A 16,764-nucleotide genomic window follows, 5' to 3' on the forward strand; every position below is an offset into this window, starting at 1 on the left:
TTAAACAAAGCTGAACAAATTGTGTCTTGATCATCAGTTTTTCTTTAAATATACTAATATATTTATTTATTTATCTTCAGGCCCATTATTTTATTTATGAAGCAGATTCACGCGCTGTGATGATGAAAGTGAGGCAGAAGCGCCCTCTCCTGGTGAAAAGGTCTAAATACAACTTTTTAAAAAGAATTTCATTTATCCTTTTTAGTTTTCTCTCTGACTCTTTTCTCTTCTAATTATTTCTTTATTCTATTTTCTCATAATCTTCATCCTGGAAACTAGTTTGACCAAAGAAAGAAAGAAAGTAATAGTAAAAAGTATTGAAAGTAAAATATTGTTCAGTGCCTTTATAGGATTTTCTCTGAGCTTTTGGTCTCGTCTTGAGTTGATGTGATACTTTTTGTTTGTCTGTTTGTTTGTCTGTTTGTTTGTTTGTTTGTTTGTTTGTTTGTTTTTATTCAAATGATGGACGAGACCCCGAGAACCTGCTTTATTCTGATTTTTGTTTTCATAATATATTTTTATATCTTTGGCTTCTGACTGAATTTAATGATTGGACTGAAATAATCCTCTTTTTTCTCCGCAGCCCTGATGACACGACCCTGACAATCATAAAATAGACGTTTAGTTGTTTCATCCTGATTCGTACAGAATGCTATTTGTTATAAATCTTGATAAGAAGTTTGTTGGTGGATTTTGTATTATGTACAATGTACACAACATGAATAATAGAAAATTGGGAGTTCCACACAAAATTTCTTTTTACTGTGGAAGTGATTCCTTTCATTTCCTTTCAAGTCATTTTTTGTGTGCTTGTACTTTTATGAATATGTGTGTTATTAGCCCTTAAAACTGTTTTGCACTGGTGGATCCTACAGTGGCGGGTTTGGCCTCCTTGTGGAGGAACACAGTGTGACACAAAGTTGAATGAATATGATTTATGAAGGGACATAAACAAACAAGAGTTTGCTGATGTTATCTAGCTGACCTTAATTTCATAACTTTAATCTTGTGATGTAACTGTGATGTCACCATCAGGGGCCATTAGGTGTCTGCTATAAGAGAGAAAACACCCTGCCTTGTTTGCATTTCTTTAAACCAATCACGGATGTGTTGGGCGGAGCTAAACTCAGGATGCAGTGACGGTGCTGCTGTAAAACCATGTTGAGGGGGAACTTGTTTCGGTGGAACATTTGCACGCCAGGAGGTGAGCTCTGGTATTAAGATGACTCCATCACTGTAAAAGAAAAGCTAACAGCTTTTTGCTTGTTTACATTCACACCTTTAGTGTCTCTGGAGCTACTTTGACACGTTCAGCTTGTAGGTTGCAGCTCAGAGTCGTTCTTGTTTCCTGAGGACTTTGAAAATGCAGATAGTGGACACTGCAATACTGCAGCCAAATGGCAGGACTTATACCTGCAGTGTACATCCAGTGTGTTAGATCAGTGTTCCCCAACCCTGGTCCTCAGGATCCACTGTCCTGCATGTTTTAGATGTTTCCCTGCTCCAACACACCTGATTCAAATGATCAGCTCGACATCAAGCCTCTGCAGAAGCCTGACAACAAAATGATCATTTGAATCAGGTGTGTCGGAGCAGAGAAACAGTGGACAGGACAGTGGATCCTGAGGACCAGGGTTGGGGAACACTGTGTTAGACTACAGGTCTTTCAACAATCAGACACCTTCACCCAGGTGGCCCAGCCGGGGCTGATCAGGCCCCAGCTGATCTTGATGGGCTCACACCTTGTTCACCACCCGTTGTTTCAGCATTCCTCAGTGTCCTTTCCCCTTCTTCGTCTCATTGGCCTCCTCAGTACAGTCCTTCCATGGGACAGTAAGTTCCACATTACAACCATCCTGCTGGCTCATTCGTCATCAACTGTTGCTCACATTTCTTCTTCTGTGCCTCACTGTAGCGGGGTGTAGTGTTGCTAGCCCAGCCTGCTCTTCCATGTGCCAGTATGCCCACCAGCATTTTGTGCCTTAGCCGTGACTCAGCAACATCCACAGCCTCTGCTGCCCTCAACTTCTGTTCTCTCCTGACCTTGATACCAGACTGAGGGACTTCGTGTCACAGGACTCGTACCACCTCCCTAGTATGGGACACCATAAATTCTTCAGTCGGGCTGCTGATGGGAAGCTCCAGCTCGTTGTTCTGCCCGTTCAGGGCACCTCTGTAGGAAACTACTGACTCTCCTTTCATAGCCCTCAACTTTGGATATCAGACGTTCAAAAACCAAGAAGGGCCAGAGAATCTGTGGAAGGATGCCATGTTGGTACATCCAGGCCTTGAACTTGCCAGGTAGTCCAGATTTGTTTGCAGCTAGCCAGGCTTCCAGGTCTTGGTTGGTTGCTTGGATGGATGCAGTGTCTCTTGGGCTGCAGTCAAACACTTTCCTCAGGCTCTTCACCAGTTTCTCTACAATGGATGGTATCTGGGCACCACCAAGTTCAAAGTGGAATCTGTCAATGACTGTTCCTTTCTTTAGCCCCAAGGATCTGGACTTCACCAACTTGAAGCTCATCTTTGCCCAGGTGAAGAAGTCTTCTGGGCCCTTGAGGATCCACCTGCCTCCTGGACAGATGTTGTTGTCACAGTCAGGTCATCCATGAAAGCTGACAGACACCAGAGTTGGTGAGGGGATCTCTGTACTGAACTTCAACAGACTTGACCAGAATATTCATGGAAAGTGCAAATGGCATCTGAAATGCAGATGTTGTAGGTCCAGCAGAGACTTATAATTGTCCAGAATGAGGTATCTGAACTTGCCTCCTCTACCAGCTCATAGGGTTTGGATCCATAGTCTGTTTGCGAGACCCAACCATAGCACAACCAGCTTTCCCTTGTCCTCTCTGTCTTCCCAGATCAGCTGGGTGATCATGCCTGTGTGCCTCAAACCCAGCAAGATGGATCAGACGTTCTTTCCCCTCTTCCAGATACCCTTCTGGATCCTCCAGAGACCGTGCAGTAACCTAACCCTGATCCAGAGTTGGTGCAGGTGAGTTAAACGGGTTTAAAAGTTTAAAATTCAACCTGAATCCTTTTTATTAGTTGCTCCACCAGTTATTATTAATGAATGATAATGATTGTGGGGTGGGGGGCGTGACCTTTTTTTGGCGTCTGAAGGGGGCGTGCCAGATAAAATTTGGGAACCACAGCAGGTGCAGGTGTGTAGAGGTGAGTGTAACCACTGAACAGAACAGGAATCATTTATACTGAAGATCTGGAGAAACAGGAACCTCTTTGATTGAATGCTGATATTGATGAGGCATTAAACATCAATTGTTAAAAAGTAACTAATTCTCTGAATAGTTTTGGACAAGTCTACTTTTTACTCTTACTTTTACACCAGTAGTTTTAGTTGAGTAATATTTCAGCATTGTGACAGTACTTCTACTTGAGTTCAGATTAAGTAAAGTACTTACTCAAATTTGTAGCCTACTTTAGTACTTAAGTAAATGTACTTCATTACATTCCACCACTGGTGGTCATATTTATAGTCAGGGTTGGGTCAGGTTGTAGTCAGTTACTGAATACAAATGACATTACATAAAGTTTTTGTAATTGTGATGTAATGTAATCCACTGGATTGCAGAAAATGTAATTTATTCTAAATACTTTGGGATTACTCCACAATCTATCACTGAAAACATTACAACTTCAACTCAAAACTGGATGGTTTAAAACTGTCCTCTGGACTTGTTATACTTACTATTTTTTGTAATCTGATTATGTAATCCCAATTACATGTAATCTGTTATTACTCAACTCAGTCATTCTAAATTTGTCAGTCACACATAATTTAATGTCAGTTTCCTGTGCTGTTTTTACACTGTAATAACTGGATTTAATTGTATTTATTCCTCCTGAAGCTTCAAACTATGAATGACAAAAAAAATGACACAAACATAATAAACTGTATAATAAAATATATAAATACATATAATAAATATTTACTTATTTATTATTTAATTCAACATGTATTCATGTATACATTTAAACCGTTATCATGTTTATTATGCATTTATTTATGTACTTATACAGTTGATTATGTATACACTTATAGTATATCTATTTATTATCTATACATCAATTAATTTACCTATATTGATTCAATTAGATTAGAATTAGATCCGACCGCACCACTATAAACAATCCATCTTTACACTGAGGCAGGACCAGCCACTTCATTTAACGTAGACACACAGAAATTAATATGCAAATAAACGGAGAAATAAATAAATAAATAAATAAATAAATAGTATCTTTCAGCACCAACATGTAGTTAAATTTCATTAATTTATGTTATTTTCTTTTCATTCATTCTGTTCGTATCAAACAGTCCAAACTGTAGCCCTGCCGAGTCGGAACGACGTGCTGACGTCACCCGCCGTACGTAGCTGGCTGTGGAGGAATGTGCGGAAACTTCTCCTCCACTTTTCTGTCTGCGCTGGTCGTCGAAGAAAAAAAGTGACAAAGCTGGAACAAAGTCGCGGAAAGTCGGGTGAAGTTTGGATCTGAAGAGTCGGTGAGTGTGTCGGTGAGTGTGTCCGTGTTTCGGAGCTGTTTGTCGGGCAGAAAGAGGAGCCGTTGGCCGCTGCTGCTCGGAGCGCAGCGGCTCAAAGTTGTTGTCAGTTGGTGTAAAATGGAGGCGGTGAGTGAGGAGGTGAAGAAGAAGAAGGCGCTGTCCGGGGCTGATCAGGACCATGGCTAACACTCCACCTTTAACACTCTTTAACTTGAACTCACTGCGCCACAAACACGTCCAACACTTTATATTAAAACTTTATTAAACATTTAAACCGACATGTCGCCGTGTGACTTCCGCAAACGAACTTTTGTCAAACTAAAGGACTTTATATGGACCTGAACTGTCCGGATTCAGTTTAAAGCACATTTAACAGCGACAGACGGTTAAAAATCTCAGTTTAGCAGAAAACATTCACGTTTTAATCCTCAGAAACCTGCTCAGATAAGCAAACTTTCACTTTTTAATCTTTAACTCACTTTAGATTCAAATAATCACTCAGTTTTAACACTTTTTTAAAAAGATTTTTCTCTCAAACTGAACTTCCTTTGACAAAACCTCTGTTCAAGTTGAACTATATTTAAGATTAAACCGGATTGTTGTTGTTTTCTGTCTGATTTGAAGGTTTTCGTCACTTTCTGTGTTCTTGTTAAAAGTGTTTACTTCCTGTTTTGTGTGCTGTAAGTTGTGTGTCAGACTGTTGAGGGTTTGTTTCAGTGTTGGTTCAGACAAACTGGTTAAACTTCTGAACGTGTCGCTGTCGACTGAACTGTGGTGCTGTTTCAAAATGGCCGACAGACATTTTCACTCTGCTCAGAGTTTAACAGCAAACTTTTCATGATCATCTCACTGCGTTTAACTGGACTGATGAAAAAGATTTTACACTTTATAAACTTTAAAACTTTATCAGTTTAAACTGTATACGTGTGTGTGTGTGTGTGTGTGTGTGTGTGTTTATGTGTGTGTGTTTGGTAATTATTTGAACAGAAACTGTGATTTAATCTGAAGATGCAGAGTTTTACTTTAATTCAAACCTGATTAACTCTTCATATTGAATCTGAATGAAACATCAACATATCGCTGTTTGTGCTGCTTCTGTAAATTAACTTTATTGAAACTAAATTGCAAACATCACTTTATATTTAACCACACTAACATCTGCATGTTCTCACACAGACATGCCTCTAAATCACACTTTAGTAGAAGACTGTTTATGTTTTAATCCTCAGAAACATGCAGATAATTAAACTTTCACTTTTTAATCTTTAACTGACTGAAGATTCAAATAATCACTCAGTTTTTTTAATACATTTTCAAAGATAAAGTGGATGTTGTTGCTCAAACTGAGCTTCATTTGACCAAACTTCTGTTCGAGTTGAACTATATTTAAGATGAAATCAGATTTTTGTTCTTATCTGACTGATTTGAGGGTTTTGTCACTTTATACTTTAAAAACTGTTTACTTCCTGTTTTGTATTCTGTAACTTTTGTCGATCATTCATTATTATCTCAGTTCGTTTTACTGAAGAATATTTTTATTTTCATGAAAAAGATTTTACATTTTATAAACTTCTAAAACTTTCCTCTAATTTATGAGGCCCGATGAAACTGTTGCTTTGAATTTGACTAAAACCTGAACTCTAATAATTTGGCGGACGAACCTACAGGTGGTCCCCGGGACACAAGTGATTAGTCGGTTAATTGATTAGTTGATGTAAAGAAAATTAATTGCCAACTATTTTGATTTTTGAGTTTCTGGTTCAGCATCTTAAATGTGAGGATTTGCTGCTTTTCTTTATTATTTCTGACAGTAAATGAAGAGTTTTGACTCTTAGTTAGACAAAGGAAGACATTTGAAGACGTCACTTTTTCACATTTTTTTGTTTATTTTCTAAAGTAAATATTAAATGAAGATGATAGTAATATTATAGTTCAATCTGGGGCCTCATCAGGTGTCGGGGCCCCTGAAGGCTCCTGTTTGTGATGTGATTTATTGCTGCTGAACACAGACTGACAGCTGCACTCACTTCAGATTTCTCTGATCTCAGTTTCTTAAATGTGAATATTTTCTGGTTTCTTTCCTCTCTGACTGTAAACTGAAAATCTTTGAGTTGTGGACAAAATGAGACATTTGAGGACGACATCTTGGACTTTGGGAAACACCGATCAACATTTTCTGACATTTTAGAACAAACAGCTATTAATCAATAATTGGAGAAAATAATTGATCACTTAATAGACTACAAAAATGACGGCTAGTTGCTGCCCTTCACATCAGATCTTCATTCAAACAGCTGCATTTTTAATAAACACCCAGACTATAAAAATGAATGATGCATCATATCGACTTGTTTTTCAGACGATAAGATAAAAAGAAATTGATAAAAACTTTGATTTCTGCTCAGCTGAGTTTCAGATGGAGGATTTATTATCCAAATCTAACTGACAACAAGAACAAAGAACAGTTCTGGTTCTTTCAAGTTCTTTATAGAACATTTTGCCAAAGAATTCAAATGTTTTTTCCTCAGTCTGTTAAATCAGATATTATTATTACAGTAGATTTCATAATTGGATTAATACATTTTAATATACATTTTCCATTATTGGCTGATAATTAATCAGCCCTGATATTTGTTGTGCATGTCTAATAAAAATATGAGTGATCTATAAGAACTCTTCTACAGACCGTCAGTCATCTGTATTGATCGTCTGTGTTGTCGTCTGTGCAGCTTCTCGTCCATCTGGAGGTGAAGAACTCAGTATGTCCTCTCAGACGGTGTTTTCTGTGGAGATGTTTCCTGTGGGCGTCCCTCTGATGGAGGACAGTCAGAGTCTCAGCGACATGCCGCGGAACACGCTGCCCGCCCCACAGCTCGTCATGCTGGCCAACGTGGCGGCTGTGACGGCGGCGGAGGGTAGTGGTGGCGGCGCCGGCTGTGACGGCAGCACAGCAGACGAGAAGGAGATGATGGAGTTGAAGACAGTCGGCTGCAGCTACTCGGACAGCGAGGATGAGAGCATCATCAGGTCTGCAGACCAATCACTGATCGGATGAAATCAAATCAGTCCTTTTTAAAGATGTTACCTGTCTGCTGACTCACCTGTGTGTGTGTGTGTGTGTGTGTGTGTGTGTGTGTGTGTGTGTGTGTGTGTGTGTGTGTGTGTGTGTGTGTGTGTGTGTGAGAACAGGTACAGTTACGACAACCAGAACCACAGAGAGTTCTGTATCATTGAGTACCCCGAGTCTCCGGGCCCGGGAATTGTTGCCGTGGTTGTCGGAAATGATGAGGAGAAGCAGCGGGAGGATGACGGGGACAAAGCCGAAGACCTGTCCCGCCGCAACACCGAGCCCCGCCCCTCTGCTGCCACCAAAACACCTGAGCAGGGCACCAAACGTAAAGAGGCCCCCGCCCCCGCGGCCGCTGCTGTCAGTGGCCTCGAGAGCAGCAGGAAGAAGAAGCCGTTCCACTGTAAGCCGTGTCACTTCCAGGCACAGAACGAGCAGGAGTTCGTCCAACATCTCGGCTCGCACGGCGTCAGCAAGATGATGGTGGTGAACCGCGTGGAGGGGCGGAGCAAGACCAGGAGCAAAGAGGCCGAATCACCTGAGACGCAGGCGCCGCCGCCGCCGGGCAGAGAGGTTGAGAGCAGCAGTGAGGCGGCAGCGATGACAGGTGACCTCAAAGGGCTGATCAGGTGTGAACGGTGCGGCTACAACACCAACAGATACGACCACTACATCGCTCACCTGAAGCACCACAGCAAGGAGGGAGAAGACCACAGGTAACACCACTACAGACTCCACCCCCTTCACCTTCAGCTTCTGCTCTTAAACCGATCAGACATCAGCAGCAGTTATTGATCGATCTGCTGATCGCTGCTCAGAATCAAACAGATGTTAAAGAGTTTCTGTCAAGTTTTTATCACAGTGTCTTTCATTGTGTCATGCACATCGACGTGGACGCCACTCGAGTCTCAGACAGTCGTAACCGAGTCCGCCCTGAACCCACACACTTAATATATAATGTTAATTAATTAATTAATTAATTATTCTTAAAATCAATAATACTGATGTGTGTAGCAGAGGACACACACACACTGATGTCTCTCTAAAACACAAGTGGAAAGCCTGAGGTACAATGGATTTAATTTATTCAAGGTGTGTCCAGATTCACCTTTGTCATCCTGTTCCAGGGGCACAGGGTGATATTTTGCCCCGCCCTCTGCACCAGAGCGTGAAATATATGGAGACAACAGGACGTCTCCAAAACGGCTTCATGTGGAAAACACCTGCAAAAACCAACAGAATAAAGTGCAGATGTGTAACTGTGTATATTTTACACTGAAGCACCTTGACATTGTGTTGAATTTTATGATTAATTATCATCATCATCATGATTATTATGCAGCTCTGCTGGCTGAGGAGTGAGAGAGAGAGGAGGTGCAGTAGAGAGAGGAGGTGCACCCATCCAGTCTAACTGAAGCTGCCTGGTTCCCCAGGTGGAGGAGCAGTTACGTGGTGGTCTGTCCTCCTCCTCCTCCTCCTCCTCCTGCTCCTCCTCCTCCTCTTCCTGCTCCTCCTCCTGCTCCTCCTCCTGCTCCTCCTGCTCCTCCTCCTCCTCCTGCTCCTCCTGCTCCTCCTCCTCCTCCTCCTGCTCCTCCTCCTGCTCCTCCTCCTCCTCCTGCTCCTCCTCCTGCTCCTCCTCCTGCTCCTCCTCCTCCTCTGTCCCGCTGTGAAACAATCAGAGATCAGATCTATCCAACCAGCTCTGACAGAAGCACACAGACCTCTTTCTCTTTACGGCAGGTGTAAGACGGCCCACAATCCACTGCGTGAACTGAAGCAGTTTATCGAACAGCTGCACAATAAAGATTAGACAGAGATATTAAATATAAAAACTTTGATTATTAATTGATCAGTTCATCCAGGAAGTTGCGATCACAACAAATAATGTAGATGAAACCAATCCCAGTAAATTCTGCACGACGTCCAGCTGCATTTATCTGTGGACGATAAATGTGACACAGTCAGACCCTGTGAACTTGTTTTAGTTTTTAAAACTGTAACCTTCTGATGATGCTTCTGTCTCTGTGTCTCTGCAGGGTGTTTAAGTGCACTCTGTGTCCGTACACGACGGTCAGTCAGTACCACTGGAGAAAACACCTGAGGAATCACTTCCCCAGCAAACTGCACACCTGCAGCCAGTGTTCATACTTCTCTGACCGCAAGAGCAACTACATCCAACACATCAGGACACACACAGGTAGGAACCACACACACACACACACACACTCCTTCTCAGTTATATTCCTGTACAGGTAAACATGACATCATGTCAGAAACACGACCCTGACAGACCTAACGGTGTTTAACATCTTCAAAGGTCATGTGACGTGTTGTGTTCTGTGTCGTTCAGGTGTCCGTCCCTTCCAGTGTCCGTACTGCGACTATTCCAGTTCACAGAAGACCCACCTGACCCGACACATGAGGACTCACTCAGGTCAGTCTGCAGAACATGGTGTTAGAACACAGGACCCAGAACAGTTGAATACATCAGTGAGAGGACAGAACACCAACAGACACACGGTGGTCAATAATTTATCAGCCAGGATTATAGATTGTAGAGACAGACGTGTCTCATGAATCTGGTCCTTTCAGAAAGACGACCAACTTGACTTTTGCTTCTGATTTTAAGACCAATGATGATGAAAGGTGTTGAAGCTCAGTCACCCGTCAGCTGGTACAGACGTTCCGGCTGCAAAATTAATCAAAACTTTATTGAAATCACAATCTGGCCTTTCTGCAGTTTTCAAATCTCAGGAGGTGTAATTTTAGTTTAAGACTAAACGTGTCAAAAAACGTTTAAATGACTGAATGTGGCGAGACAGAGATGCTCTGTCCCACACATCAGATTCTACAGACTGAAACACATTTTCATTTGGTACAGAATCACACTGAGTCATTTTAACATGTTTTTCAATCAAAATAAGAATAATGATGTAAAAATGATCATTACCCCTCAGTGTTTCCTGTAGTTTTTTTACTTTTGGGGGGGGGGGGGGTGGGTGCTGAGAGAGATGCTCTCATTTTGGCTAACAGTGGCCGCAGAGCTACCTGTGTTTCCCGCCTCGCCACGTACGGTTGGTTTGGAAAAACGCCAATATTTTTGCTTGGCGGGTGAACAGCTGGGGAACCTCCATCGTCCATTTATAGTTTTTGTTTGTTGTTGTTTTTTACAGTAGCGGTGAGAAACTCTCTCTCCTCCGCTCTCTGAGTGTGGGTGGGTGAGTCTGTACCGGTTCATGGGTGAGAGAGGAGCGAGGGGGGAGAGAGGAGCGAGGGGGGAGACCCGCCCGTCACAGAGGAGACGAGAAATGCATTGAAATGAATGTAATGAAACGACAGCAACACATTAGAAAAAGAAAAAAAAAAAGAACAGCTGTTATAGGCCCTTTTGATTAAAATATAAATTAAATAATGGAATAAAAAAAATCAACAACTTGAATTCTGGGTCGGGGTCCTGATGGCAGGGCGGGGCGTCTGTTGGGGGGGCGGGGCGCCCTGCCAAATACACTACAGGGGAAACACTGCCTCTAATATCACAAATCATCATCAGATGTGACTCGTAGCTGAGACTCGACTGACCTGTGAGTCAGCAGTAAAAACCTAAAAGATTGTTCAGGTGAAGGGTTCATTGCATCAGTGAAACAGTCTCAGTAAAAACTCCTTCAAAAACACTCCAAGGCTCACTGTGAGGTTTGTATAGAGTTAAAATGTCTTCATTTTATGTGTCCAAAAGAGTCAAAAAGGACCAACAAAGGTCTTCATCAGGGACAGTCAGTAGGAACTAAGAAAAAACAAAAAACCTAAAATACTAAGAGATGCAGCTAATGGACAGCAGTAACATTAACATCAGCAGCACAAGAGGATTTTTACTGAGAATAATTATCTGTGATTGTTGATGTGAAGCTGATGATTGTGTTTGTTTTCTTGTCACTGACTGTTAACATGATTGTGTTGTTGTTCTTCCTGAAGCACTCGATGTTGGATCAACATGGTAAAGTGATTAGCATAGAGCTACATGCTGATTAGCATCAGAGCTACATGCTGATTAGCATCAGAGCTACATGCTGATTAGCATCAGAGCTCCATGCTGTGACCTCCTGTGTTGTGTTGTGTTCCTGTCTCAGGCGTTCACACTGAAGCAGAAGGTCTGAAAACACATGTTCTCATCTGATCGTGAGAACAGTTCTCAGTTCTCAGACTGAGAACTGAAGTTCTGTGCTTTCAGGTTCATCTGTCCTGTTGTGGACATGAAATGTCCTGCATGACCAGTCCTGTCTCAGAGGACACTTTAGATTTCAGCTGTGACTAAATGTTATATAAAATATGATTATATGATTTCAAATGAGTCTGATTGATTTAAAATATTGTAACCAGACACATTTTACAAACAAAACAGACTCTAACGTCTGAATAGATTATCATGATAGAGTCTAGTAGTACAGTGACTGTTTGTCTGATTAAAATCAATAATAATGACGTGTGTTGTCGACACGTTTTAGGTCAGTGTCAGTCAGACAATAATAATCAGAAACAAGAATAAATAGTTCAGTCTGATTGATCAGATGTGGACATTAAATCACTGCATGAACTGAAGCAGTTTGTCAAACAGTTGCACAATAAAGATTAGACAGAGATACTAAATGTAAAAACTTTGATTATAAATTGATCAGCTTTGAAATATTGACATTAATCATTATCAGCTGATAATTCGATATATCAGTCAGACTCACCTGCTGCATGAATCCCTGTGGTGTCTTATCTGTCCACTGTCACATCATCTTCTGCAGTACTTTGACCTCTGTGTACCTTCCTGTGTGCAGGTGAGCGTCCCTTCAAGTGTGAGACTTGTAACTACCTGGCAGCCAATCAGCATGAGGTGACCCGCCACGCCCGGCAGGTCCACGATGGCCCCAAACCTCTTGCCTGTCCATACTGCGAGTACAAGACGGCTGACCGCAGCAACTTCAAGAAGCACGTCGAACTCCACCTCAATCCCCGTCAATTCCTCTGTCCTCTCTGCAAGTACGCCGCCTCCAAGAAATGCAACCTGCAGTACCACATCAAGTCGAGACACTCGGGCTGCAACGTCTCCATGGACATCTCCAAGGTCAAACTGCGTGTCAAAAAACCTGGACCTGACAGTGCAGAGGAAAACAACAGAGCAGCCAAGTTTGACAATTCATCCAGCGTCGACGATGACTTCGACATGGACGAGGACGACGGGGACGAGGGCGTGGACTCCAGTCCGATCAATCTATCAGTCAAACAGAGCAGCCAGCCCAAATTCAGCCAATCAGAGCAGACTGAAGCACCTGACAATGCTCAGAAGAAACCCAACACCACCTCTGACAAAGAGAAAGTACTGAAGGTGAAGGACAAGCTGGAACCAGAAAGAAAGATCGTAACAAGACAGAAGAAGACTGAGAAAGTCAACGAGAACTTTCTGGCAAACCTGCCTGCTAAAGAAACCCAGACAGAGATGGTAACAGCTGCCGTAAATACAGAGAATAAGACAAAGAGACGAGTCAAGAAGACACCTGCAGAGAAACCAACTGTCCCAGATCAGGCAGGACAAACTGAACCAGAAAAAGACCAAACACAGAAATCTGACCAAAAGAGATCAGATGAGGAGAGAGTAGTGAGACAGAAAATAGACAAAGAGGAAGAAAAGTCAAAACCTGAGAAAAAAGAACAGGAGAAAGAACTTCAGAAGAACGAAGGCAGTGGAAAAGAGAACAAAAGCTTCAACAAGCAGAGGAAGTCTGGATCAAAGAAGTCAGAGAAAACACCAGAACCTGTTGAGGACACTCCCGAGAAAACTCCGAAGGAAAAGATGGTCAAAGAAAAACCTGCCAAGAGGAAAGCAGTGGAGGCCTTGGATCTGTCCAACAAGTCCTCATCTGAGACTCCAACCAAAACCAGACGGCTGAAAGCCAAACCTGCTTCAGAAGACACCAAGAAGACTGATGACACCACTCTTGCACTGACTAAGTCCAATGGGACAACAACCCCCGTGAGGCAGAAGAAGACCAGGAACACCAGTAAGAAAGCAGTAGGTCTGGCCGCTGAAGACAAGACCTCTGTCAATGGTTCATCTTCAGACGCTCCAGAAGGATCTATCAGAAGTCCTCCATCCTTGGACCTGGAAGGATCTGACCAAAGTCTGTCAACAGATGCTCCAAAAGAATCTGTTTATGGTCCATCCATGGATCTTGTGGAAGGATCTGACAAAAGTTCATCCACAGATGCTCAAGAAAGACCTGTCAAAAGTCTGTCCACAGATGATCTGAAAGGATCTGTTGATGGTCCATCCATAGATGTTCTGGAAGGACCTGCTGAGACCACCAACCCTGAGCCTAACCCGACAGAGAACAGCCCCATACAGAAGAACACCGTTCCAACAGAACCCAAGAAGACTCTGATCAAACCTTCTGAGAAGACTAAAGTTTCACCTTCCTGCAGCTCAGGTGAGGACACACCCTCTCCAACAGAGGACCGCCCTGCCCCAACCTTCGTTAAACCCACATCACCGCCTCCTCTGGTGCTTCCAGGCCAGCGAAACAAACCTGCCGATCCTGAGGATGACGAGGGCATCCACAGCAGCCATGAAGGAGGAAGTGACATCAGCGACAGCGCCTCAGAGGGCAGCGATGACTCGGGCCTCAACGGCAACGGCGCCGGGTCGGGTAAGATGGCCAACGACCCAGAAACACCAACCGACGAGATCCCAACACCGACAGAGCTCAAGAGTCACATGTGCATCTTCTGCGACCGTACGTTCCCTCTGGAGGTGGCATACCGCCGCCACCTGAACCGCCATCTTGTCAACGTTTACTACATGGACAACACTGCCAAAGGACAGAAATGAGGAGCTGTATCCATGACAGTGCATCCTGCATGGATGTCTTGTTGTCAGGGTTTTTGCCTAATTTAGAAACTGACACCCTGAAACCAGACTGGCTGTCAGAAAAAAAACCATTTTATCCCTCATTATCAGCTCGTTCTCTGTCAGTTTTAAATATCATTAGTCTGAGTGTCAGGACTCTAAAAGACGGTTATAAACTCACTGTAGGGTTCTCCATAATGGTTCCAAGCACTGACCTTTGGAGTCAGAGAGACCAAACTGGGCTCAACACATTTTTTGTTTTTATTGTTCTGTTTGAAGCTACATGAGTTTGTTTGTTTGCACAGTGCAATTTTTAGAGAAACTTTGTAGACGAACAAGAACCAGTAGATTCCCCCAGTGGCACCAAATTTGGAATGTCAAACACGTCATCCAGATAAATCCAAGGTTAGTGTAGGTCCAACTACAGATGGACTCTGTAGTCTCAGGATTAGACGCTTCAATTTAAGTGTCATCCCAGTTTGTCTAAATCTGACATTAAGTGGACACAATTTTGTTTTTTGCCCAGAAATTTATCATTAAAATGTCTTCAAATCTGATCCAGAGATCTAAAATATGTCCATCCAGAGAACAGGCTGGTTCTTGAATCTTGGTGCTATCTAGTGAGTCAGAGCACACATAGCCAAGGATGTCTTCAACAGGGGGCGCTGTACATCAACCTGTAAAATATGACACATCACCTTGGGTCCCCTGCTATTTTTGGGTTCCATCTGGGAACCAAGTTTTTGGATTCCTCTCTTCTTTTTTTGTTTTTGTTTTTTTTAAGTGGAAATGCTCGGAACGGTTAAAAAACATTCTGTGAGTGAACTCGAACAAAACCTGTTCCATGGTTCCATGTTGGTAGAAAAGGGCTGCTCGAGTCCATCCAGAGAACATGCTCTGAACCAGAACACCAACATGTAACAAGATCTGTTCCACTTCAGGCACCTAATGTTGAACCGTTCAAAACATTTTCACCAAAAATAAGATTTCATCAAGAACCAAAGTGGGCGTGTCATATTCTACATATCATGGTGCAGCGCCCTCTGTTGATGGTTCACTAGATGGTATCAAGATTCCAAGGATCTTGAAAGGAACAGGTGCATGAAGCAGAGCTCATGTAGTGGGAAAGCCTCTTGTTCTGAGTTGATGGGTTCTTGGATCCCAGTACGCTGGTCCAGTCTTCTGTTGTACCTGCTTCGGTGATGAGGACCCTTTTCCTCCAAATACGCTCTGGTTCTAGAATGGTTCCATTCTATTAATATTCTATTAAGCAAACCAGTCTTGATTTCCATCAGTTCTGAGTGGAACCATTGTAATCAAGAATGTGTCTTCGATGGATGGCATTGTAGAACTGGTAGAATATGACATGCCCACTATGGTTCTGAAGGAAAACCACTCCTTTCTTTTAGTTCCAACCAAGTTTTAAAGTTCAGAACACTTTATTTTTGGTGGAAAAGCTCCAAATGGTTCAAGATTATGTTTAAATGGTGTTGACACCAGAATAATTGGTTCCAGAGGTCACATGATGACGGTCTGAGACTCTGAGGAGGACAGACCGCACCAGAGTTCAGGTGCAGCGTTCACGCTGACCCAAAGGAACCAGCGCTCAGTGCAACCGGACTGAACAAAGCTGCTGTGAACGCACCTTAATTTAGATTGAAGGTGAGACTGGTGACTTCACAACTTCTTTCCTTGTTGTCCTAGAAACCTGTCACATGATCAGGTCATGTTCACCTGCAGCCACGTCGTTAGTTTTCATTCCTCCAAATTAAATATGAAAGTTTATTACGATGATTCTGTAAATCAGACTTCTGTGATTGGACCGTATCGATGATGTCATGACCTCAGCAGGATCTTTGATGTTTAGACGCTGACTAACGGCTGTAAAACACCAGAGAAATGTTTGACTCTGTTACAACCTGCCCTGGTCTGATGTAAAATCCTGTAGTTTGTCCAAATATTAACTTGAAAACATTCAGTGCCTTTGACAATCAGTCGTGTACAGTGACTCTTTAACTCTTCTTGGGTGAAATGAAACTTTTTCTTTGTTTTAAGATTTAACTGTTTAGGAACAAATGTCTCACAGGTCTAAAGAGACGATCATTTTTCTTTTCCTGAACGTGTGAATCTGATTGGATAAACGAGATTAAACAGGTTTACGGTGAAACGTCGTCTTGTTTTGGTGCCTGATGATGAATCCAGACAAGAATAAAATCTTTATCTGTGTTTGGTCTAAAGAAACTCTGTAAATAATTCTGTGCAATATTTGTTTTAGTTGAGAAG

At 42.5% G+C, this 16,764-nt stretch overlaps 1 protein-coding gene across 3 annotated transcripts; it reads left to right on the plus strand.

Moving 5' to 3' along the window:
• Positions 1-24: 24 nt before the first annotated feature.
• On the plus strand, positions 25-14,642 carry rest (RE1-silencing transcription factor). 3 transcript variants are annotated; one of them, XM_084718509.1, is made up of 8 exons: positions 25-160; positions 2,865-2,998; positions 4,343-4,540; positions 7,258-7,555; positions 7,718-8,311; positions 9,632-9,792; positions 9,946-10,029; positions 12,416-14,642. In XM_084718509.1, exons 4-8 carry the CDS (start codon positions 7,290-7,292, stop codon positions 14,461-14,463), a joined length of 3,153 nt encoding a protein of 1,050 aa, XP_084574635.1. In that variant the 5' UTR covers positions 25-160; positions 2,865-2,998; positions 4,343-4,540; positions 7,258-7,289; the 3' UTR covers positions 14,464-14,642. The 3 variants fall into 3 exon arrangements, with proteins under 3 accessions (XP_084574635.1, XP_084574637.1, XP_084574636.1); XM_084718511.1 differs by having other exon boundaries at positions 4,343-4,528; XM_084718510.1 differs by lacking the exons at positions 25-160; positions 2,865-2,998 and having other exon boundaries at positions 4,280-4,540.
• The last annotated feature ends 2,122 nt before the right edge of the window (positions 14,643-16,764 follow it).

The sequence above is a fragment of the Lutjanus erythropterus genome, chromosome 5, assembly GCF_056507025.1.
Source record: "Lutjanus erythropterus isolate fLutEry1 chromosome 5, fLutEry1.hap2, whole genome shotgun sequence".
Classification (NCBI taxonomy): Eukaryota; Metazoa; Chordata; class Actinopteri; order Lutjaniformes; family Lutjanidae; genus Lutjanus; species Lutjanus erythropterus.

Excerpts from the sequence above, each read along its gene's own strand:
- rest (XM_084718509.1), top strand. The coding sequence starts at position 7,290 with ATGTCCTCTCAGACGGTGTTTTCTGTGGAGATGTTTCCTGTGGGCGTC. Across the intron at positions 8,312-9,631 it reads AAGGAGGGAGAAGACCACAG|GGTGTTTAAGTGCACTCTGT; the intron begins GTAACACCACTA and ends GTGTCTCTGCAG. Across the intron at positions 10,030-12,415 it reads ACACATGAGGACTCACTCAG|GTGAGCGTCCCTTCAAGTGT; the intron begins GTCAGTCTGCAG and ends TCCTGTGTGCAG.